Source organism: Thalia democratica, chromosome 1 (assembly GCF_965202585.1).
Source record: "Thalia democratica chromosome 1, ktThaDemo2.hap1.1, whole genome shotgun sequence".
Taxonomy (NCBI): Eukaryota; Metazoa; Chordata; class Thaliacea; order Salpida; family Salpidae; genus Thalia; species Thalia democratica.
Genome location: NC_139165.1, coordinates 79,724,949 through 79,751,046, shown reverse-complemented (window position 1 = coordinate 79,751,046; position 26,098 = coordinate 79,724,949). Strand labels below are relative to the sequence as shown.

The following is a 26,098-nucleotide window of genomic DNA, read 5'->3' as shown; positions in this document are numbered from 1 at the left end:
AGCTGGGGTGGGCCTGTAGTGAGCGTGGAAGTGCATATTATCTTAAAATTCTATCATGATTAAAATAAAGTTATTGCTTGTACTGAGTTAATTTACTTTAGAGAGTCACACAAATCTAAAGTATTATACAATCCAGAACTTTTTAAAGTAAATGATAATACACACAAGAAAAGATTCCTAAATTTATGTGCTCTTGTTGCAGAAAATGATGAGTGCTCTCAGTCTCTGTGTTCATTACCAACATATGCTGATGCCGCATCAATTGTAGGGGCTTCCTCCAATATACAGAAAGAAAAAATGAAAATATCTATGTAGGGCATTATTCAGGGTTGCCACTCTTTGAGCCAAAAAATCTTCCCTGAGTGACCAAAAATTTCCCTGAGTAACCATAAATTTCCCTGAGTTTCCCTGCGTATTTTTCAAATCTTAAAAAAAAAATTTTCTCTTCTAACACAAATTATTGATACCTCATTCTCATTTTTCTTCTTTAATAATAAAAGGTAGGTTGTATTTGTATGCTTCTGCATTAAATTTATGAAAAAAACTGTTTTCAAAAACTCAATCTTAAAAGGTTTAAACCAATTAAAAATTAAAAACTAAATTTTTGCACAACTTTGTGTAAACTTGTTAGTTAACTTTCTACATAAAAGAATAAAGTTTAAACTACATAAGTAACTAAAAATAAAAAGTTTATTAGAACTTTTCAATGAATAGTTAACAACAACTTTCATTTCTCTAAACAGTTTGATTTTACTTAAGTAAATATAAATTTAAAACTTAAAAAAACTACAATGTTAATACTAAGAATATTGAAGAACTAGCCGCAAGGCTAAAAAAATTCTAAATAACCACTTAAATAATAAAAATTACTACTTTTGAACAAAATATTGAAACTGGATTAACTCATGGTTGCCACTCAAAAAGCTGAGAAGAATTTCCTGACTTTTCCTGACTTTTTCCTGACTTTTTACCAAAATTTTCCCGACTTTTCTAAATCAAACTCTTAAATTAGACTTATTCTAAAATACATAATCTAACACTTAAAACTATATAAAACTTCTAATCTAACTTTAATACAGGTTAAAAACAATAGTTTTTTGCTGAATTCTATCATCAAACTTCCAGTACATCACTTAAACCATCTGTGTATGATTGATGTTTGTAATAAACAGCTCTATCAGCAAAATTCTTGTATTATAACCTTATAAACACAGCTTGTCTGTCAACGAAACAATTTTTTAGCAAATCCTAGCATAGATGTATCTAGATAAACAAACGACATATAAGGAACTTTTACAATTAAAACCTTGAATTAATAACGAACTTTCACAACTTAAATCTTAAAACAATAACAAGTTTTTACAGTTAAAACCTTAAAACAATAAAGAACACAATTTTTTAGAATTTCCTAGTATAACTGTATCTAAATGAACGAAACAACATATAAGGAACTTTTACAATTAAAACCTTAAATTAATTAGGAATTTTCACAACTCAAATCTAAAACAATAACGAACTTTTACAGTTAAAACATAAAAACTCTCAGAAAGCCAAGAATTCTTGAAATATGTAAACTTTGGCATAATTAAAATATAAAAAACAATTAAATACTGATCTGTAAAAAATAACAATGGTTAGTCTGAGTTTAAAAACCCAATACATAAAGTAATAGTTTTCTGTACAAATAATTCTAATCTAGCACCTTAATACGAAAAATAAATTTACTCTCTATCAGGAATAAGCTATTTATCTAACTAAAAAAGTAAACTTTAGTCAGATTTAGCATATGAGTTGTAAAACAAATCTAGTAATAAAAATTTAGCGTATAAGTTAAAAATATCTAGTAATAAAAAGTATTTACTTAAAACATGTTTTACTTATAAAAATTTTTCACTTAGTTTAATAAAATACTACCCAAACTATTTAATATAAAATCCTTAAATAAAAAAAATATATATATACTTAAGTGACTGTAAAAAAAGACATAAAAAAGTAAACTATATATCTGTTGTATAAAATATTTCCTCTTATCATTTAGTATAAAATTTGGAACAAATAAATATACTCTTATTTACTTTAAAAATTTGAGTTACTCTACAAAAAATACAAATAATAAGTAAATTTAATCTTGGCATATACCTCTCTTATAACTTATTTAAAAAGATTGAACAAATTTGAAAAAATTATAAAGAGGTAAAGTATACACATTAACTTGTTACATCAAATACTAAACTAACTGCTTAGTTATAAAGAACTCAATTGTTTACTTGAACAAAAAACTCTTTGATTCTAAAATTATGCTAGATAAACTTTTGTGTATATATCACAGTTTCACTATGGAAGTGTCCTTGCTACAGATCATAAATACTAAAAAGCTTACAAAATCTGCTTGTTCAAGAAGGGTACTTGTTCAATATGTTAATAGAAAATTTTTGCAGTATTATAAAGGATATTTTACTAATTTATACCAGCTGAAGGCATTGGAAATAAAACAAAATATTTTTGTAAATTTTTAGGAAAATTTTGGAACTTTTTTCTGACTTTAAAGGACTTTTAATTAACTTTTACCACTTAAAGGCTTTGGAAAACAGGGAATTTCGTAAATTTAAACTGACAAAATCTGACTTTTTATTTTATTTCATCAAATTTCCTGACTTTTCCTGACTTATTTCAAAACCCCCCATTTTTTCCTGACTTTTCCTGACTTTTGTAATTTTTTCAATTTTTTCCTGACTTTTCCTGATTTCCTGACTTTTTCTGACCGAGTGGCAACCCTGTATAACTAAACCTCATTCTAGATCTAGAAAAAAATTTCCCTGAGATTTTCAAAAACTTCCCTGAAATTTAGAGAAAAAATCAAAACTTCCCTGAGTTTCCCTGAGTTAAAAGAAAAATGACAAAATTCCCTGAGTTTCCCTGAGATTCCCTGAGTTTCCCTGAGATTTTCTACAGTTTGAAAATTCCCTGAGATTCCCTGAGTTCCCTGAGTGTGTGGCAACCCTGATTATTATGCCACATTAATTAGTGAAGGATCATCAGACACATGGTATATTGCTACTTATGAAGGTTTAAATGATGATTGGTCTTACAAGATAGACCACCTCATGAGAGTTCAATGTGGAAATAATTTGAAGTGGAAAAACCCACCTAAACATTATTTGCTGAACTTACATATTGATTTTATTCTTGATTATAAAATTGAAGGGTAATGGAATGTTTCTCATGAAATATATGTTACTTTTTCACTGAAAAACCATATCCAAATAGATTTTTTAGTAGAACAGATGTCTTTTACAGAAAGTTAAATGATAGTTTTTTTTAATCTTTAAGAGTATTATGTTTACCTAATTATTTCAAATAGATAGTCCATTAGATTTTATCAATCATGTGAAAGTTTTTTTTGTACTAAAATATTGAAAAGTATCAATCATTTTGAAATAATGTTAAGTGTGAGTAGTAAATGATACAGTACAATGTTTGTTTTATTTTGCAATGTTCTTTATTTCTTTATAAAGTCTTTATTTTGCATTCATTAACTTAATGTTCAATGCCATACAACATTATCTTGACTATAATAAATCATAACTTTTTATTATTTTGTTATTTAATTGTAATGCAAATGAAATAACTATTTAAGGGTTTTTTAAACACTTAAAGATAAATGAACTATGACATCAAATATTCCACTAATATACATACCACATCACCTAAATTTTTAAAGGTAAGTAAGTATACCTAAAAAGTTTTGTTTTACAACACAAAATTTTATTAAAATCGCTAACAAGCTATGCTTTTTTTTCCAAAAAGTACCATTTTATTTTACAGACAAAGTTTGCATATTTAGGGTGATAATGATGTCATCATACATCAAAAGCAGTTAATAAGTCTTTAAATCTATCTCAATAAGTATAAGCTTTCATTAAAGTTATAAACTATAAGTCTAGGACATGTATAAGTGATTTTATTACTTTTCAAGTCAAAAACCAAAAATATGTGATTTTTGGGGTTGAAATTAGTTTTTTGGGTGGCATACTTTTTTTGCAAAACTTTTTTTTTTAGATTCTTCTTAGTTTTCACCCAAGTACTCCCTACCCCTATTGAGTGTTCTCCAAATGTTTTGTCACCAAAAGTTTCTTTTATTCTTTGTTTTTTGTTTATTTTATTTATGGATAAATATTAATGGAGCAGTAAAGCTACACGTGATGTAACACACTTGCTTTTATTTGCAAGGGTAGAGTTTGAGACTAATTTTTTTTAATAAAAATAAACAAATAATGTCCTAAGCGTGACTATAAAATATTTACAAACCACTTATCATTCATTAGAGCTTCTGTTTTAAACTCAAGTTTAAACAATCAAAAATAAGTTTTTTCACAACTAGAAGTTTTATTTAAGACACATCACATTTAAAAGGCTTATTTTGAATCAAGCCTAGTAAATGAATTACTATATACATGCCATTAAGAAATGTCATTTTTCCCAAAGCTACAAGTTTATATTTAGTTTAAGAGACTTTTTCTAGCTACAAATAAAAGTTGATATTCATAGTTTGGTTAGGTTAAGTTTAACTTGACCTGGTTTTTGCTGTTATAAAGTTTCTTTCCACTTTTGTTATGACTTATATTATAATATTGCATGGTGATACAGGTTTTCATCGAATTTTATAGTATGAATAAAATAGTAAGTTTAGTTTTAACAATCGTTTTAAGATAATTTTTTAAACCCTAAGTAGATTTTGATTCTTTTTCAAATATAATGTAACCTTGCTGCAAGTTTTAATTTATTAATTTTTTTTAACCCTTGTAAAGTAGCTTTTAGTACTTGAGGACGTAAAAATAAAAGTACTTTAAACAGCTATTTTCACACGGTTTTTATTTCTGAAAAACCTGCTTTTCTTTGCAGCATAGTTGCCATAAAATCGAAATACATTTTTGATCGTTAAAAAAATTCCGTTATATATTAAACTTTCTTTTGACAAACGGTTCTAAAGGTTTTCTTTAGCACGCAAGTCGTTATGCTTATAAGTTTGATTCTTGACTGACGGTCTACTTAGTTTACAAAGGCATAGCAGCTGCAACAACTTAATTTTACAAAAATTAAAAGTTTTTTAGGTTTGCAGCAGTGTTAAAAATTTACATTTAACTCTCTCTTCATTTAACTTACTGCCAACTTTATTTTTTTTGCCAACATTTTTTAGTTTATAAATTCAGGTGGTTAATGTCATCATCTTAAATGTTAAACATAAATCGTCATCAAAGTTATAGTCTCACTCAACCAACAAAATTATGTAAAAATAAACTTCAGTATACTTGGCTTATACTTCTAAGTTTTCGGCTTTTGTTTTTCTCTTTTATAAATGTTTTAATTTCCTTATCAATTTATCATTTATATATATAAAGAAAAATTCAAAAAACTAATAGCTAACTAGCAGTTTCGTATATTAAAAGTTTCAAATCCTATTGTTTACGATTCATTTCCCTTTTTTTTTCGTATTGCCCTCTTTGAAAAAAATTAAAAAGGTTATTGCCCCCTCCAACAAGACTACCATTTAAAACACCTAAGACCTCTTTTTTTGCTCTTCATCTGCAACTCATGAATATCTAGTGTAAGTTTCTTTGAATTTAAATTAAATCGCCTCCCCTTTTTCCCCTTTACTTATTATTTCCCCAACTTACTAAAATCGCCCCAAGGGGGGCGGGCCCACTTTGGAAAACCCTGGTTTACGGGTTTATAATAAAATTGTCTTACTTTTAACATAAAAATAAAAACAGTATTCTACGTTATTTATAAAATCAAGTGTACTAATTTATTTACAAAATATTATATTATTATCACTATACATAAGAGTTCGTCACAAACTTATGTTTGCCGTAGTGTGATTCTGTTGTACTACACAATACAACTGTAGCTAGTTTGTTTAAATTATTTTAGGTTCGCTAACTAAGTATTTTAAACCTTGGAAAAAAAAAACTCAAAAACTTTACTTTATTTTTTTACATACATATTTAAATTTTTCATGAACTCATTTTAAGTTTGGAAAATTTTAAGGACTTCAGCAACAGAATTTTCTAAATTAACGTGTTTTTGTATCAAAAGTTTAACACCTCAAGAGCACAAATTTTAAAACTAGTGTATAGGTATTTTTTACAACCATTTAAGTTTTGTTTTTACCACTTTCAAATTGTTTATCAAAAGTTCACAAACTTAAACTACAGAGATTGACTCGTGGTCATGAATCATCACTAGTGTTCTTATTGGATATAGACACAGTTAGACGCAGTTTTCTGTTTTTTTAGACTGCTCCATATAATTTGAAATAAGGAAAAAATCAATAGTTCATTCAGAAACAAAAACTTCTATAATAGAAAAATCATTACACCAAGTAAAGCCAAAACCCGGATCTGGCCAAACATTAATTAAAAAAAAACTCGGATCCCGTCTAATTCTTATTTGTGAATCCAGTGAATATAGCTACGTATGATTAGCTTACCTTATTAACTCTTGAGGTTCTATAATCGTTACTATCAATTGAAAAATATAAACAGAAACTGCACTTAAATTTTAAATTGTGAATACTTTTTCTCGTTTACATACAACTTAAAAAAGCAAGATTATTTTCAAATATACTTAAATAAAAATGTGCTAATTTAATATTTATATACTACCAGGTTTCAGTGGCAAAAAAAGATACGACCTTATGAAGTATAATAAAATATTAAACTATAAACTTGAATAAATCGAGAAATATTTTTTAGTTAAGACAAACAACCTTACATTAATTATGCTTATTTTTTAAACAAACGCCTTGTACCTTGTGTAGGCTATTAAACTAATAGTTTTTCTGTTTTGATTAATGTACTAAAGTTATAGAGGAGTTTGTTTTATTTCCAGTTGTTTTTAACATTTAAGTTTCATTGTTTAATAAAGTACCTTAATCAACTTTTTTTTATATTGTTAAGTATGTCAAGTCTAAAGTTTAATTTCCTTAACATAATTTTAGTGTTTTACGCGAAAGACTCTTACTCCTTTACTCTTAAACATCAAACATAGTAATATGTTTATATAAATACATTTAACAACAACTTTTTTGTGGTAAATAAAATAAAAAGCAACAAATATTACAATATACTGCTACAATTATTTATGCTTTCTAGAAAAACTACTTGCAGATCTTCACATCTTATATTTTCTGGATAAATGTTGGACTTTTTTCGGAATAAAAGTCTCGAGACACTCAATTATTATTAGTTATGTCGAATGTTTTAAGACTAACATTAACATGCTACAATACAAAAAAACAACGACAATGAACTTTACTTTAGAGTTTTATTAACCAACGTGAGTAAACAGCAGAGATTTAACAAACGACATAAACACTTTCTTCAAGACTTCAACATAAAATTTATATACATGAAGTAACTATGTTACTTTCAAAGCTATCAGCTGTTCTTATTTATAACATTAAACGGAGTATGACTAAATCGAAATTAGATGAAAGTAAATTACGTTTTAAAACTTATATGTTCACTCAGATTAGGAACAAAGGAAACTTAAACACACATATTTCAAATCAAGCAGCAATCACTTGCATCTTCACACGTCACTGCGCACAGTCGCTACTCTTTCGGGCAATGCCTCTTCACAGCGGCCATCAAGTTGAGGTACATGTGCTCCTTCTGCTTCTCTTCGTGAGTGTCCTGCAGGACCTTGGGGTACTTCTCCCAGATGAAAGCCCACCTCTTGTCTTTGTACGGGTTCAGGGCGGCGCACACCTTCCGGAGGAAACCTTCGATCCTCCTGAACTCTTTCTCCTTCTCTTCGTTCATCGGTTGGCGCGCGGCCCTGTTCAAGGTGACCCACAGGTTCCGCGCGGAAATCTTCTGCCGGTCGCGTAAGATCACGTGACCTTTCAAGTCGCTTTCGCTGAACTCCTTGTCGAGTTTTATTTTCTCGTTGAACAGTCCGCTGCCGCCGAACTCGATATATTCCCCCGTATTGCTACCACCCGATGAAGACTGCTGTGACGCAGGAGGAGGGTTGTGAGCAACAACGTCATCGGAATCTTTGATCAGGTCAACATTAGGCAGCGGGGTCCCGTCTGCGGAGGTGAACGTCCTCGGAGAAACTTTTGGTTGCTTTATCGGAGCCAAGTCACCCATCGTATCAGTTTTGTGCGGATAGATCAAGAAGTAATTAACGAAATGAGAGCACTACTAAGAACCTGGTTGAAGTTGTAGAAGTTTTTATTATTCTGTTTATAACATACATTTCTTGAATATATAGCACACATTTATATCTTATTTGCAATATTAAGCTAAATTCATGATTAAAATGGTATATATGTGTAGAAACTATGTTAAACTTCTTAGTTACTGTATCATAAAAAAAGGAAAATAATTGAAATTAAAATAAATGATTTTTGTTATTAATTTTTGGTAGTTACATACAACCTCAAAGCTGTTAAAAGATTAAATACATTACATATGACTGTAAAATAATTATTTTTTGTTGTAATATAAGTCACTTTAGATTTTTAAGTTTTTTTTGACATTGAGAAACCTAAAATTCAAAAAAGTTTAAAGTAAAAATTAGTAGACATTTTTTTATTTACTGCTTAGTAAAAACTTGATACTACACTTTGTTTTTATTGTACTTTTATTTTAGCTTTTAAAAAAAGTTTTACTATTGCATTACTTAATACTATGTAAATGTCTCCTTTTCATGTTCTAATGTATCATTTAAATTTTCCAAGATAAATATTTTATAGTTTTTTTTAAATTTGCATTATGTATTAATAACTTAGATGTAGATCAATAACCAGAGTTATTGAGCTTATACTAATATTACATGTAACATCCTTATCTAAAAAGTTGTTGAAATTGAGTAAATTAATACAACAGCAAGGGTAAGCAATCCATTTAGCAAATGGAGGTCAGACTGATAAAATATGCTAATAAAACCTTTGATCATTAAATTTTCTTTAGTGTAAACAAAACCTTGCTGCTATACTCATAGTGTGTAAGGTTTATGTCCATTCATAAATTTAACCAATACATTTATCAACAACTTGTCTTAATATATTTTTTCTTACAGTTTTGATAACTATTTAACTTTAAGCTACTTAATTTCACATATAAATTCAGCAGTTCTAAGCTTAAAAAAGCTGATAAGAGCAATCATTTTATAAACTAATAAACTAAATTGAATTATTACAAAAGTTCTAAATAAAAAAAACATACATCGCATAGACTAATTTTTATGTTTTCGATGTATAAATCAGTTTTTAAATGCTATGTCTATTTGAACAAAGTATTAAGTACAAATTATAATCAATGTAAATGTCTTCATTGAGCTTCTTTAATTTCTGTTCCATAAAGTGTTTAACAAAAAAGGCTGTTTTAATTTCTTACAAATTCAAAAAGATAAACTTACATAACTCCAGTAAAATGTTTAGGTTAAATATACAGTTGTATAAGAAAAGCAAAAACCTTCGAAAATATTTAAACTTTACAAAATACAGTTTAAAATAACAACCATTTTCTAAAACTATCTGAGAAGCATTTTAAAAAGTTTAACGTATGCTATAACTAAATTTAAATTGTATAATAGCTAGCAAAACTAATATAATTTAATTTAACTTAGAGAATTCTTTAATAAAAAACTTTAAACTTACATATAAAGTTTTAATAAAACCTTAATACATAAATTAACAACGTAGTTAAAGTTGTTTGCAAAATAGTCTTCTTAGTTCAAAAAGTACTCATGTTTAATTCTTTTTAAATTTTATACATTTTTACGGTAAACTCGTGAAAAACTTCATTGTTTAAGAAATACTATTTTTAAGCTTGATAAAACCTGCTTAAAACAAGTTTACTTGTGGTTTTAAAATGAAAATATTTACCAATGTTTTCTCAATTAATTTTGATAAACAGTAATCTTTACACAAAGATCACCGCAGTAAAATTTTTCTATTCAAAAGTCTTTTTATAATTTTTATAGATTTTTTTTTAAATTACTGCGGACAACAAAACAGTTTTGAAACAAATCCAGTCGAAAGACTTTTTCTAGCATGTTTGGTAGCCCGAAAAATACTGCTGAACTCTTATTTTACACAGTCAAGTCTCAATGTTGTTTAGCTTTTTCAACAGGCTAACTATAAAGCTTTAAAAACTCAATAAGTTTTGAGTAAAGTTACATATGACTTTATTTAATTTACTCGAGTACGTCAATTTTCGAACACTTCAAACTTAAACTTAAATTGTAGATTTTTTTACGTATTTGCAACTAATGTTTTATTGATCGGAAAATACGTTTATTATTATCTTAATTTTTTTTGGTTCAGAACGGACAAAAAATAAAAAAATAAAATTATCTTATATTCTTACATGGCTTTAAAGTTTTAATGACATCTTAAAAAACAAACAAGCGATAGAAACATAATTTTTGCAAAATATAAGCTAAAAGATTTCCTTTAAATTTCTAAAAAAGCCACTTTAATAAATGATATAAGTTTGAAAATATTATTTTTTTCTTTATCTTAATTTAACTTTTTATACCAAATTCTAAAACTCTTAAGTATTATGAAAATTTTTGATCGATTCTACATGTTCTACTTTAACTCAATTTGTTTTGTGTAACATTAAAAAAGTTAAAAACCACATATTTTTTCATTAATTAACAAAATAGCTTGTGGTTTTTATACTTTTGTATTACATTTCTTTCAAGCATCAAATGACGATAATAGAATATAAATAGGTTTCATTTACTTAAGTATAAATCAGAATCATTAGTGATATACTGATTAATACTTAAAGCTTTTAAAACAATGCAAGGTACTGTTACTTTGTTACTCTATTTTCAAGTTTCACCTGTAATGTATTTTCAATAACTTGACTTAAACTTATAAAAGAGTTGTATGAGAAATAAATTAAAGTTCATAGAATTTTAATAACATATTTATTTTGTTTTATTTAATTAATTTTTATTCTAATGACTAGCAGCATTTCTTGAAGCCATCAATACTTATACAAGTAGTTAAAGTTGAAACTTATTTAATTTTCAAATACAGAACAGTTTTCGTTTTTAACACCAGGATATAAAACAACTATTCATAATTCTGTCGTTGACGTAGGCTAAACTGTGTTTGATTTTCAAAAGGCGAGGAAACAAAAACATGTTATTAATTAAGATCTAGAATCTGCGCTTGAATGATAATTTTAACCTTTGTAACAGTCTCTTTAGCTGCTTAGTCTATTGTTTTGTTACTATATTCTTAGTAAGTGCTTTATCAAGCCGGTACTAGAACGAGCTTTTTGTTGCAGTTGTGGGCGATCTTGTTTCAACAATATTGCTGACTTACATTTTTTGGTAAGTCTTTTGTGTGTTTTTATTTGTGCAAGTGAGTTTATTGAAATAAAAAACGAATATGATCAAAAAAATTTTGGTCCAAGGACCTAGGTGCACGAAAAGACCTTTCGGTCATCGATTTAACATTAATGTTTGCATTCATTTTTCTTCTATAACATACTAGTTTGGTTTTGATTTAATTTAAAGTAAATATTTCATAACACATTTAGTATTCACACTAAGCTTAAGAGTTAACTATTAATTTATGCTTAAAAAAAAACCATTCAACCTGTTTACTAAACTTTCTAATATGTAATTTGCATTCACTTCTAAGTTCAGCGTTTAGATTCTTAATAGAGGCCTATTGTTATGAGTTTATGAGCTACGCTGTTAATCTAGTGTAAAACAAATACAGTTGGAATGTTTACTTGTACTCACTTTAGCTCTACCAAATAAATGTACACAAATCGCGCATTCTCTTGTTAGCGTTAAGTGTAGACTTGATCTCTCATCTGTTTTTAGTTAAAAATATCGTTCATTACTTCTAAATGCTAGTACGCTACTTAAGTATGTTTTAAAACCGAAAATACGTTTTAAAAAAGTATATTTTAATTAAGTATGATAAGTAGCATTTTGCAAAAAGTCTCAAAGGTAAAAACGAAACTTAATCACAGTCTGCAAAGTTAAAAAATAATGTATCTATCACTCAACCAGTTTATAAGAACACTCCTTTAAGTTAATGTGTGAAGATTTTTTTTACATTCTTTACTACTTTCACCGTTTAGCAAATCGTCTTATATAAAAAAATTGTTTGAAAAAAAGTTTGTATCTTTTTTCGGACAACTGAAGCTAAAACTCAATTAGGATAATGCCTTATGTCTTCTATTGTTGACGTTTTTTTAATTTAGACCTAAACTAAGTTTGTCATAGCTATTTGATTACCTTTTTTGGTTCAATTGTTTTAAATTATTTAAGTTTTATACACGTCAATACTTTGTATATCTTATAACTTGCATAGACTATTAGATTTTTAAAACAATAAAAATTGTTGTTGAAAAAGTACAACAGTTTTTAAATGAAAAGTTTAAGTTTTATAGAAAGTTTTCTGTTAATAATGTAAGCTTCTAACAGCATTAAACAGTTGCTGTTATAAATTAACATAATCCAATATAAAATGTTTATGTACTATGCGTATTATTTGAGGCAATTGATATTTTTAAAATTTATTTAAAAGTAAAATTATTATTATTTAACATTTTATAAAGTTGTACTTAAAAAAAAAAAAACTATAAAGACTACAAATTGAAGTAAAAAGTAAAGTTTTTATGAGGTTCTTGTAAAAAGTTTAAAAAAAAAAAGACTTTAATAATGACAATTTAAAATAAAAAGTACAGTTTTTATGACATCTTATATATATATTTTTTTTAAGTTAACGTCTCTCATTTTTGCTCACGAAAATTTTTACTCAATTTACCTTTTCTGTTTTTATTTTTATTTTTTTTTCTACTTTCAATTCTTAAAAATGTTCAAGAAATTTAGTCACCATAAAAATTTCTTAAATAAGTTAAACTTCTTATATAAATACAAATTTGTAATAAATTTTACTATACTGTGTTGCAGAGTTGCCAGAGTTTTTGTATTCTTATGTGTGTAACATTCTTAAAAAATACTTAAATGTTCGTTTGTTTAAACTTGAAATGTCATGCTCTAGTAAATTGTGACAATTTTTCATAAAAAATCTGGATATTATGTCATATCATATTATTCTAAGTAATTAAAATGTTTAAGTTTAAAAGAAATTTACTTTTATTTGGTTTTGGTACAGATTTAATTTACAATTTATACTTTTTAATGTACAACCATGAAAAAAAAGCTTGGCGGTTTTAATACATATATTTTTCAAAATCACGTTAAAATAATAAACTCATAATGGAAATACGTGAAAAAGCAAAAGTGTAAGAAACATCAGATTTAGAGTAGTCTTCATTACTGACAACTCTGCAGACGTGTTTTAAAGTTAAGTAATTTTTAAAAATAAAGCATTTTAGGCTGTAGTCGTCACCGAATGTGCTAGAACAGCCCGCCTTGGAAATATTACCCACAGTGTTTTCCATATCTACTATTTTAGTTTTGAAGAAACATCTAGCAGGTAATTTGAATCATTTTACAATATTATTACACTAAAACTCTTAAGAAGCAATACTTTTTATAAAGAAGTAATTTTATTGGCCAAAAATAGTTTATCAAATAGGTATATTTTATTAAATATAATTAAAAAAAAATATTTATAACAATTGTTTTTGTTTAAGTTTGATTCAATGTCATTTTCCACTGAGAAATTTAATTTTCTAACCATAGATTAAGGTTCACATTGATTGTGGCTATATAAGCTATTTTGAACTTTTATAAAATAAATGAATTTATATATTTTTTGATTAAACAAACATTTAAGCTGAATTAAGACTGAATTTAGTTTTTTATTCATGTTAGGCAGTTTTTTTTTTTTTGAAATTTTAGGATATTTTGGTTAATTTTGTACTGTGATGTAATGCCAATTAATAATGTTGTTCTTAAAAAGGGTTGCCTATAAACCTGAAATCCTAGAAAAACCTAAAATTTGACATTTTAGGCTAAAAACTGAAATACCTAGAGTTTGAGCTTATAAAAAAAACTTGGAAAAACCTGTTTTTTTCAACAGTTTTTATGTGTTAAATAGTAAAATTAGGATATGACATCTTTCATATAGATAAAAATTTTTGTCATTATCTAAAATTTTGTATATTAAAAAACACATTTCAAGTAGCCAAACAGTATCTTTTCTTCAATGTTTTTGTTTTAATTAATACAGATTTTAACATTATGCCTAAACTAATAGTAGGCTCAAAAATGTGTACATTCTTAAAAGTATACTTGGAAGAAATTCAGAAACCTGCAAAAAATTTCTCAAAAACTTGTGGTAACCCTGTTTTTTCATCTAATCATCAATACTTGTAAGTCTCATAGTATTGATTAGCTGTCTATTATTTTTACTTTACTTTACTAGTAAAATATTAAATAATAATTTAGTTAAACTGTGCTTTTCAGCTTGATGCAGGGTTGCCACACACTTAGGGAACTCATGGAATTCAGGGAAACTCAGGGAATTTTCAAGTTGTAGAAAATATCAGGGAAACTCAGGGCATTTTGATTCTTTTTTTTGACTTAGGGAAACTTAGGGCAGTTTTGGTTTTTTCTAATAGTATTAGGAAAATTTTAAGAAATTTTAAAAAATCTCAGAGAATTTTTTTTCTAGATTTCAAATGAGATTTAATTAATTCATTTTAAATATTTTGTTCAAAAAAGTTTTTTTTTTATATATTTTAAGTGCAAATTTATAAATTTTTAAGCCTTGTAGCCATTTTTTTTGATATTCTTAGAATTGATATTGTAATTTTATAATAAATAATAAAATTTTTAAGGATTTAAAAAAATTCAGGGAAACTCAAGGAAGTTTAAGGTTACTCAGGAAAGTTTCTGGTCACTCAAGGAAGATTTTTTGACTCAAAGAGTTGCAACCCTGTTGATAATTTAATTTTTATCTTAAATTTTGTTTTGATAACTTTAAAGTCCTCTACTTAATTCATAAGAAAATGTGAAAATATAAGTAATAATGGTAGATGGGTGACCACATAACTTGAAAAACCTTGAATTTGAGAAAAAAAACCTGTAAAAATTCGAAGTAGTTTTTTTATAAATTTATAAAATTTTAACCAGATGCATAAAATTGGTTACTTTATCTTTCTTTAAGGGCAGCAGATGTACAAAAATTTATTGATTTTTTAAATGAACTTACTATTTCTCCTTTTGTTTCCTATTAATGAGGTCTAATTAATTGCTACAATTAGTGTAAATTAATATTTTATAATAAAACTTTTTATGTTATAATTAAGTTTGAGTAGTTAGCCTTGTTAAACCAGTTTTACAAGAATTGTATATTTTTCTAAATTTTTGTTTTTAAAAGCATTTTAATGATGCCACTTCGAACCAGTTTAGAAAATATTTTATATTTATATTCAGTTTTAAGCTTATTTAATTGAAACTTTAATTTAAATATTAGAGGTGCTGCCTCTTAGAACCAATTTCAACAAATTTTATATTTGTCTCAAGTATTAAGTCAAAATATGAATTTTATAGCTGTTTATGACATGATAACTTTGAATTGAAGTTGAATTGACATTATTAGTAGCAGCAAAGACATCATTAATAACAAACATTTTCTTTTTAGTAGCCCTGCTATAAAAAGAGGAAAAGAAGTTCTTGTGAAAAGTTCAAAATTTTGTAAAAAAAAACTGCTGCCTTTCAAAAGTTTATAAAACCAGAAAATTTATCATATTCAATAACGCTTAGATCTTATTTTGTTGTAAAAGCTATTTAAAGTTAACTAGCATTGCAGTATCTTGATAAGATCTTTATACTACTTGAAATATTTGTTTACCTCAGGTTTAACTTTACATAACAAATGGACAAGAAAACTTGTAATTTAAAAACCTTTAAGGAAAAAATTCCTTAAAACCTATGGCAACCCTGTTTTAGAAAAGGCAAGGTGTAGCTATGTGAAAACCACTATAAAGTTTGGATAGGACAGTAATTTAATTTATCAAAATTATCCACTAACATATTTAAAAGTCAGGCCACAAATAATTTCTTGCTCTACAAGTAAAGAGCATGTATAGGTTTTCATATATAAAATGTTATAACTTCATGAAAGCTAAATTAATGAAGTAAGTTTTCAAACATCTGCTAGTTTTTATGAAAAAAAAGAATCATTTTTATAAAATTCTCCATAATTATGTCTTTCTGTTCAAGAGTCTTTTAGGTGTTCAAGTTTGATCAACACAGGGTTGCCACACTTTCAGGCAACTCAGGCTATTTAGATTTTTTGTAAATCTTGAGCTAATTTAAATGCTTTTTCATAAAAGGGTGGCAATTTAACCTAGAATCCTGACATAACATAGAAGTTTAAAATTTAGGTAAAACAATTAAAAAAACCTGGAATTTTGATCTATTTTACATGTGGGTTATTGAATTTTAGATTAGACACAAAACATACAACATTTTATTTTAGAATATAATTTATGATAAACACTTTTCAGGTAGCACTAGGGTGTCTTTTCATAGCAGTTAAAATAAATTTTTGATGTTAAATTAGGGGCATAGGGGAAGTTTTTCACTTTTTTCACAATTTGATCTTATTTTATAGAGTTTTAACTAAACTACAAAATGCTTTTTACAGATTTTAAAATTTCAAAATAGTTTTTGAGATGTAGTAGGTCAAAGTCAAAGGCAACAATAGGGTCCTTATGGGAGGCACAAACCAAAATGGTAAAAAAAGACTATTTCACTAAAAGTTTATCTTCTCCTACATTTTTTGAGATAACTACCTCAAATTTTCAGGAAATGTTTCTTGCAATATTTAGAAAATTCTGTTGGAACAAAATAAAAAAGATTATATAAAAAATTATTAAATAATAAAACAAAAAAAAACAGTTTTGTCATAATATTTCTCTAATATTTTTTTAAAATTTTCTTCTGACAGAAATTTCTAAATACTGCAAGGAACATTTCCTGATAGTTTGAGGTAGTTATTACAAAAGATGTAGGGGGACATAGATTTCTGGTGATTTTTAGTTATTTGCCGTTTTAGTTTCTGTCTCCCATAAAGAACCTATTGTTGCCTCCAACTTCAACTGGCTATATCTCAAATAATAATTTGAGTTATAGTTATAAAAATCTGTAAAAAAGCAACTTGTAGCTTAGTTAAAACTCGTAAAAAAAAGGCTGAACTGTGAAAATAGTGATTAACCTCCACCCCTTTTGCCCTTTCTACCAAAAAGAAATAAGGAAATTAAAAATTTTAAAATCCGGAAAGAAATCAGAAAACTCAGAAAAAATTTCTTTTAAGCCAGTGCCTACCTCAATATATACAGTTTAAAAAAAATCACTTTTTTCAAAATTTGATTTTGTTATATAAAGTTTTAACCAAGCTAAAAGATGATTTTTACAGATTTAAAAAATTCAAAATAATTATTGAGATATAGCAGGTCAATATCAGAGGCAACTATAGGTTCCTTATGGGAGACAAACAAAAACCACAAAAAAAAAAGACTATTTCACTATAAATCTATCTATCTATCTCCTCTTACATTTTTTGAGATAACTACCTAAACTTCCAGGAAATGCCTTGCAATATTTAGAAAGTTCTGTTGATTAAAATAAAAGATGATTAAAAATTTTATTATAAACAAAAACTTTTTAGTTTTTTAGTGATTTCTAGTTGTTTGCCGTTTTAGTTTGCCCATATAGATCCTATTGTAGTCACCCAACTTTGACCCGCTATATCTCATGAAACTATTTTGATTTAAAAAAAATCTCTAAAAAGCAACTTGTAGCTTAGTTAACTCTCAATAAAATACGACTAAATTGTGAAAAGGGTGATCTACCTCTCTATGCTCTTACGTAATTGTTAGGAAAGCTCATTTAAGTGATAATGTTTAATATAAAACAACTAAAGCAGAAGAAAATATTTTAATCAAGTTAATATATTTATGATTAAATTAAGCTTAAATGATATTAAGAACAGTAAATAAATGATATACAAAGTTTTTCAATAAGTTCATTTTGCTTCTCAATTTTTTATTAGTGTTAAATGCCAGGTTAAATATTTATAGCATGCACTCAAGTATTTTTATGTTAGTTTTATACTTTTTAGTTTGTTCATCAAAAATTAATGTTTAAACTGTATGAATTCACAGATTACTGTCGTTGCCTTTTTGATGGTAGCAGTAAGTGTGTGCAATATATCCTTGCCTTACCTCTTACCCAACTTTTCTCTATATTGTGCGCAATGAACCGATTTAAAACGATGGCTCTGAGCCTATCACAAAAATGATGAGCTTAATGAAATTAAGTCATTGAATTAAGATGGTTGCTTAGACGTTAAAATGCTTTTAGTAAAATGCCATAAGAACGAGGGATAAATATGCTGTTTCTAAACTCCCCCTATGAGGAGTGATTTCTCATATTACTTGTGCGCTTATACTGATGCGATGTGTTTTTTGCCTTTATTATTCACATTTACTGATGGTGTGATGACTTGCATCTATCCTAAACAAAATTGTAAGCTTTGTTTTTTAAATGTTAATCTGGATTTTGTTTTAATATTAATTAGATAAATATATAATTTAATAATATTTAAACTTATTTAAAAAACTTAGTACCATAAACCAAACCAGTTCAATAATTTATACAAAAATAATCTTTTAAATTTTAAATTGATAAAATAAATTTATGCATATATTCATTTAGTTATCATAATTTTTAGTAAGAAATAATGTAACTTAATTTCATCATAAGTCATGTATGAAATTTGTTTGTAGCTAAAATATAGCCTACTCTGGTTTTGGAATTCCCTTTGTACTTATTCTGTCAATTAGATTTTTTTTACATCCTCTAGTTTTTTAGTATACATTATCTGTTGAAAAACCTTAACATGTGTTAACTCCCAAAGATTTTGGCAAACATTCATAATGTTGAATATCTAAATTGAAATCATAAGTATATTACAAAATTCAATGTGTTTCTTCTGCCCATTATTTGTTAGCCTGATAAATTATTGTTTATAATTTTTTTTTTATATCTAAATAATTTTTTAAATAAAGATAATCATTTTCAAATAAAAAAGACTAAGCGCTTGTTAATCATAACAATTTTGAATTGCTTTTTCTAGTTTAAAGATTAATACTTTTTCAAAGAATGCATGGAAAATACTAAGAAAATTCTTTTGTTGTAAAACTTTATTAAATAAAAATAGCCTATAATTAAAAAATAAGTTATAGATTTCTAATTAATTTTTTAAAACTTACTAGTTAATTTTTTTTAAGAGCTAAACAAGCAAAGTTTATAAAAAAGACAAATCTTTTAAGAAAAACAACAAATTTTTTCTTTTGGTTTCATTAAATTAAATATAACAAAATTTAAATCTTTAAAGAGTCATTGATATACAACAATCACATTAAAACTTGAAAATCAAGTTATTGTCATTATAGGCCTTACCCCATAAACTGTAGGAATTTAAAATATTCTTATTTAGCATAACTAAATACTTAACATCACGTTTTCATAACTAATACTTGTCCCAATCTTAGTGTCAATGGATAAAAGTTGAATATACTATAAACATGTTTTTTCACTAACAACCATTTACAGATAAAGTTATGTCCAATACACGAGTATTCATTGGGCGCCTGACCCACAGAGCAAGGGAAAGTGACGTTGAGAAATTCTTCAAGGGATATGGAAAACTAAGGGATGTCTCCCTCAAAAATGGATACGGATTTGTTGAATTTGATGATGCCAGGTAAAAATCACTTCTTGTACATTATAACAATTTATGTATACATTTGAAATTTTCAGAACTGTTTTGCATTGTTGTTATAAAAAAACTTATAATTTTTACATAAGTCTATGGATAAATAAAATTCTGATTGTTTTTATTCAACTTTTAAAATACAGACAGATAGAATAACTTCTAAAAACTTTATACTCTTTAAATTAAAATAGCTTTTTATGCATAAAATGTTATATATTTAATAAAAATATATGTTATAGTATTAAATAAATAAACATAAACTATTAAATTCTGATAATTAAACAGAGACGCGGAAGACGCAGTGTACGAGCTCAACAACCGTGAGATCTGCGGCGAGAGAGTGACCATCGAGCACGCCAAGGGAACGCCCAGGAGCGGCGGCGGCGGTGGATACAGGGGAGGTGGTGATTACGGAAGGAGGGACTCCTACAGGGACTCGTACAGGTTTGTTGTTTTACCATTGTTGCAGAGCATGTTGTTATACACCCCAATTTAACAATTTAATTTTTACACTAGAGGTTTTTTGTGTATTTAGTAAATGTTGTATAATGATCATGGTCACCATGACCTAAAATACTATTTTTTTACACGTATAATTTGATTACACGTACAATAGTTTACACGTACAATTTGTTTTTATTTACATGTAAAACTTCAACCTTTTACAAGCTTTATAACATGATTTATTTTAGTTTTTGAATTTTAATATACATGCTTTAAGTTAATAAACATCAAAATTTTTCTTTTGACAATCCAAATTTGCACAAAGCTACCTAACCTTATTGAATTCTAAATTACTTGAATCCTTAAATACTTGTGATTTTTATTTATTGATTATTGCAATTGAATGTAGAGTATGCAATTGTAAGTTAAATGATAACAATACAAGTTTTTGTTTTCTTATGAGTAATACCAACTTCATACATAATGAATTATTTTAAACTCAATAATGCTGTACACAACTATTCATGTTCTGCAAGTTTAATTTTGGTAATTATTTTTTTTTTGTAAATAACGCTTTTTAACAGATAAATTAATTTATTTTAAACTAAATCAAGTTGATAACTTCACTTAATTACATTGCATAGAACTAACAGCTTAAACAGTTATAATCTGTAATTTTAAATAAATGTTCAAATTATTTTTTTTTAAAACTTGATATTTTAATTGAGAATTACTTTCGACTTACTTTATTACATACAGTTACATTTCAAAGTTATTGTTTTGAACAACTAAATATACTTTAATATGATTAAGTTAATATGAAACAAGAGTTTTATTGAACATTACTATTTTTAACGTTTTTCACAGAGACTCATACCGCGATAGAGGATACGATAGGGGCGGTTATGGCGGCCAAAGAAGAACCAACTATTATGACTCCAGAGCCATTGGAAAGTAAGTTGATGTTTTTTGTTTCTTATAAAAACTTAACAAAATTGGCTCAATTTTTACAAGTGTGTGGCACAACAGTAAAATTTACCCAGCACCTTGAGCATGCTGTTGAAAATCTTTCCAATTTAATTTTATCAAGTTAATTTCTCACATAAAATATCAATATACTAGTTCAATATATTTTTCTGTTTTTTCATTTAATTAATAATTGTTTTTTAATTATAGACGGGGTGGTCGGACGTAAGTTTGATGATACACCACACTTGAGTTTTATTTTGATTCTTTTGATAAAAACACAAATTTTTAAAGTATTAAGTTTATCACACTTTTAAGTTTTGTCTTGTGCCTTGTTGTTCAAAATCACATATGCATGTATATATTACTGTTAAAAATGCTTCAAGTAAATCCTTTTAAATTTTTTTTATAGGGCCATAAAATTACACCACACATTTAATGTAAGCTAATAAATATAAACTTATATCATTTAGTTAAATTAAGATAGTCAAAAATTTTTTTTCCCATTTTAATCTTAATAAAGATAAAAATTAATACAGGGTTGCCAAAAAACCTGGAGTTTTAAACACAATTTTTGCATTTTAAGTAGAAGAATTTTGATTTGCACAATAATACCATATAGATAAATTTTTTTGTTACATCATTTTATTATTATTAAAAACTTATTTGAAGTAGCTTTACAGTATCTTTTCAATATTTAAATAACATCAAAACAGTTTTTTACCTTTAACTTAACTTTAAACTGTAAATAGACCCAAAAATGTGTACTTTAAAAAATCTGAAGGAAATTTTGTAAACCTGGAGAAAATCAGCCAAGAAGGTTTGGCAACCCTGTTAATATTTAAATGGCATAATTAATAAACTTTTCTAAAGTTTTGTTCATATAAAATAAAAATAAAAAGTACAAATCAAGGCATAAATGCCACCAAACATTTTTTAAAAATATTTCAAACTGAGAATGTCAAGACTAACCTAGATCAGTTTTACGTAAAGAGCCAGATAAAAAAAAAGTCGTTTCGTTCAGGTACGGGCCCCCGGTGAGAACAAAGTACCGCGTCATCGTCGAAAACCTGTCCTCTCGCGTCAGCTGGCAAGACTTGAAAGATTATCTGAGAGAAGCGGGAGAAGTCACTTACGCCGACGCCCACAAGCATCGTCAGAATGAAGGTAAAAAGTTTACTTGAAAATTAGATAAAAAGTTAACAGGTTTGTTTGAATAAATAAATGCACTGTTATGTAAATTTTTGAAAAATATTTGTCCAGCTATTAAGGTAAGACATAAAATACAAATGCTTAACATATTTGTCAATTAAATGAACGTACTGATATTAAGTTTTTATTATCAGTGTAAAAATATAAATGTTCAACAACTTATTTGGATATATTGAGCAATTTGTTAAGCAAATAGTTCATTTGGATGTACTTATCTATTTGACTTGTATTTATAACCTGAAAAGCTTTTATGCATTCTATCAGCTGTTTTCAACAGTTTTAACGATTGTTATTTTGAAGATCCAGGTAATATTTGTTATGATCTATAATATATAATAAAAAATAAAAACAAAAAACAAATTATACAGCAATCTTCCTTTATTATACCAACAAATGTTTCTGTGTGTTGAGGAATCAACACACTTCAACTGGGTGTTTAATGGAAAGAAATACTTTTCTTAGCAAACGATAATAGGATTTTTTGTAGCAAATGATTAAATCTATATTTTGAACAGTTAAATAAAAACTATAAATAATTCTCCGATCATAACAAACATGACTGGAAACAAATAACATAACAAACAGGAGTCGTCGATTTCGCCACGTACGACGACATGAAACGCGCAATCGACAAGATGGACGACACCGAGCTCAACGGGAGGAGGATCAAGCTGGTCCCCGACGGCTCGTTCAGCTCCAGGAGCAGGTCCAGGTCTCGATCCAGGGGAAGGTCCCGATCCAGGTCCAGATCAGCACGCAGATCCAGGTGAGTTTTTATTATTTGAAACTCGTGTTCAGTTAATTAGACTCAAAAAAATAAATCTATATGCACTACAGTTTTAAAACATTTGTTGATAAAAATTTAGTAATGCCCTTTACTTAAAGTTTATTTATTTAATAATATATACTTCATACCTGTGATGTAATCTAATTTTTTTCATATTCTTGTTATTTTTATTAATTAATAGTGCCTTTTGTTTTATAGTCATATTTTAAACTTAACAGTACTTCAAAAAAATTTTAACTTCAAATTTATTATTGTTGTTTAGTCGAAGTTAATGCATTTTAAAGCCTTAAAAATCCCAACGTTCTCATTAAAAGCTCACAAATATCTGAATTTTTTTCCACTGTTCCATTCAGGCGGTATTCTTACAGGTCGCGCTCCAAATCGCGCAGGTCCAAGTCGCGCTCCAGGTCGCGCTCGAGGAGCAGGGGCGGTTCCAGGAGCAGGTCGCGCAGCAGGAGCAGGAGGGACTCCAGGAGCAGGTCCAGGTCGGCATCGAGGAGCGGATCCAAGTCGGCGGCCAGGAGCAGGTCGAGGTCGAGGAGCGCGGACAAGGACGACAAGAAGTCCAGGTCGCGGTCGAGGAGCGCCGAAGAGAAGAGGAGCAAGAGCAGAAGCAGGAGCAGGTGATTTAATTTATTGTTTTATTGTTTTATTTTTTAACTATTCCATGAAATGTTCCGTCTTGACAAGATAATTTAATACTTTTTAAAAACAACTTGGTAATGTGTTTTTTTATTTATTTTTATTAAATCTTACACTGTTTAACAAAAACATGGTTAAAGTCATTAAGATCAATTTATTTTTTCTTGTTTTTATGAAGTATTCTGCTAACATTTTCAATAATAAATATTGAAATCTTATACTGGTTTAAGTAATTTTTTTTAAAATCATTCAAAATTATTTGTTTAATTTTTTATTTTAATCAATAAATAAAGACTAATAAAAACTTACTCAATCCTACTAGATTCGGAATCTTTTCATATTTAGTTGAAACAAAAGAATATTTTTTGTGTAAATTTCAAAAATGGTAAAATTTTTATGGCACGGTAGTTGTTTTTTTGTATACCTCAATGTTGTTGAAATCTCTTCTTAAACTACTTAATAATTAAATGTACATCTTTTATAAATATTTTTTTTAATGAACCAACTTCTAATTAACAAAAACTGCTGATACATATTTAGTAAATTTTTTTATGTCATTTATATATATTGTGCCTGTATTACTCATACAAACAAACGATCAATTAAAAGGTCAAGATCGCCCGCTGAAGAGAAGCACGAAAACGGAGATTCGTCACCGAAACAGCAGGAAGAAAGGGAAGAGAAGCCCATGTCCAGGAGCCCTTCGCCCAGGGAATAAATTTGTTAAATATTTGTGTAAATTTCTTTACTAGTTGCTTGAATGTAGGATATATCGCATAATGTTGATAGTACGGCTTTCTTTCCATGAATAAATTTTAAAGATTTTAGTTGTTTGTTGTGTATTTGAATTTATTATATATTAGTAAATGTTGTAGATATTATTATTTAGATGTTAATTTAGAAGGTAAACCTGAGTTTGCAAAGAATTTATATTTAATTGTTTTCATTAAGTCAACATAATGTTTCTAAATTTTCGAGATATATTCAATTAACTTGAATAGTTTTTTTTTAAATTTATTTAAATAGTGTGCTATTACAGGGTTCGTGCGCGTCAGTCTAAATCAGGCTAAATCATTTTTTTTTTTGAAAAGTTGAAAAACGTCAGGCTAAATCAGTTTTTTATTTTAAAATTTGAGATGTCAGTTTTTCTCAGTTCAAGTGCTTGAAAATCTTTGATTAAAAAAAATTGAGAAACCTTTTAAGATCAAATAAGATGTGAATTTATTTCTAAATAAAGATTTAGTTATTTAAGACAAAATCAGTTAGTATTTGTAAAAATAAACGCTTAAAATTGTTTGTTGAATCTCTAAAAAGATTTTAGAATCTTCATTATTTTGTTTTGAGTAGATTATATACGTCATAATTATGAAAATTTATTAAACAAATACAGATTAAACATTACAGTTTAGTTCAACAACTTAGCTGTTTGTTTGAACTTTGTTACTCTTGTAAGCGTTTCATTTTGAATTTTTTTTAAACACAACATTTCACGTTGTTTTAATGTAAATCTCTGGTTATAATGTTTTTACTTAGCGATTAATTAAATTAAACAATTGTATTTGGTAATATATATTAAATTTTTATACTAGTAATAGATTATATATAACACTTATTTTAAAACTTATTACTGAATTTGTTATGTTAAGAGCATAGGGAGGGGTCAATCACATTTTTCACAATTTAGTCTTATTTTATTGAGTTATAACTGGGCTATGAGTTGCTTTTTGCAGATTTTTAAAGCTCAAAATATTTTTGAGATAAAGCTGATTGAAGTCGGTGACTATAATAGTACTAATCAAGACCCCCCAATACCTAAAATTACTTCTAAAGGGGATTTTCCTTACTTTGAAAAAATGTCAGGCTAAATTGGTCTCAGTCAGGCTAAATGAAAAAAATTTCGCGCACGAACCCTGTATTAGTAATGGATCAGTTAAAACTCAGTTTTAAATTTTTTTGATAGATATTTTTATATTGATAAATATATAAATAAATATTTAGAATAAAAATTTAAAAACATGCTCACTGTTAAAAAATATCAAGTACTTAATTTTAAAACTAAGTGATCTCTTTCGAAAACAAGCGATTTTGCTAACACGAGTGTCGCCACACACTCGTGCTAATTTAAAATGGATAAGTTCTAATTTAAGTACTAAATATAGTTTTGTCAACGTTCTAGCTCTACTTGAAATATAAAACTTTTACTTGAAAATAGAATGTAAGATAATAACGTAACAGTTAATTATTTAATTCTATACTACAGTTGACAACTTAAAAAAGACTTTAACCTGATGAGA

At 27.1% G+C, this 26,098-nt stretch overlaps 1 protein-coding gene across 3 annotated transcripts; it reads left to right on the top strand.

Moving 5' to 3' along the window:
- Window positions 1–13,357: 13,357 nt before the first annotated feature.
- LOC145848808 (serine/arginine-rich splicing factor 5-like) lies at window positions 13,358–24,631 on the top strand. 3 transcript variants are annotated; one of them, XM_082954050.1, is made up of 10 exons: window positions 13,468–13,495; window positions 18,138–18,501; window positions 19,591–19,741; window positions 20,039–20,197; window positions 21,065–21,151; window positions 21,374–21,388; window positions 22,188–22,330; window positions 22,961–23,141; window positions 23,531–23,785; window positions 24,414–24,631. In XM_082954050.1, the coding sequence occupies exons 2-10, from the start codon at window positions 18,387–18,389 to the stop codon at window positions 24,520–24,522; spliced, it is 1,215 nt and encodes a 404-aa protein (XP_082810176.1). In that variant the 5' UTR covers window positions 13,468–13,495; window positions 18,138–18,386; the 3' UTR covers window positions 24,523–24,631. The 3 variants fall into 3 exon arrangements, with proteins under 3 accessions (XP_082810188.1, XP_082810176.1, XP_082810182.1); XM_082954062.1 differs by lacking the exon at window positions 18,138–18,501 and having other exon boundaries at window positions 13,358–13,495; XM_082954056.1 differs by lacking the exon at window positions 21,374–21,388.
- The last annotated feature ends 1,467 nt before the right edge of the window (window positions 24,632–26,098 follow it).

Coding starts and splice junctions, on each gene's coding strand:
- LOC145848808 (XM_082954050.1), top strand. CDS start 18,387: ATGAGGAGTGATTTCTCATATTACTTGTGCGCTTATACTGATGCGATG. Junction 18,502..19,590: donor CATCTATCCTAAACAAAATT/GTAAGCTTTGTT, acceptor AACCATTTACAG/ATAAAGTTATGTCCAATACA. Junction 22,331..22,960: donor CAAGCATCGTCAGAATGAAG/GTAAAAAGTTTA, acceptor CATAACAAACAG/GAGTCGTCGATTTCGCCACG.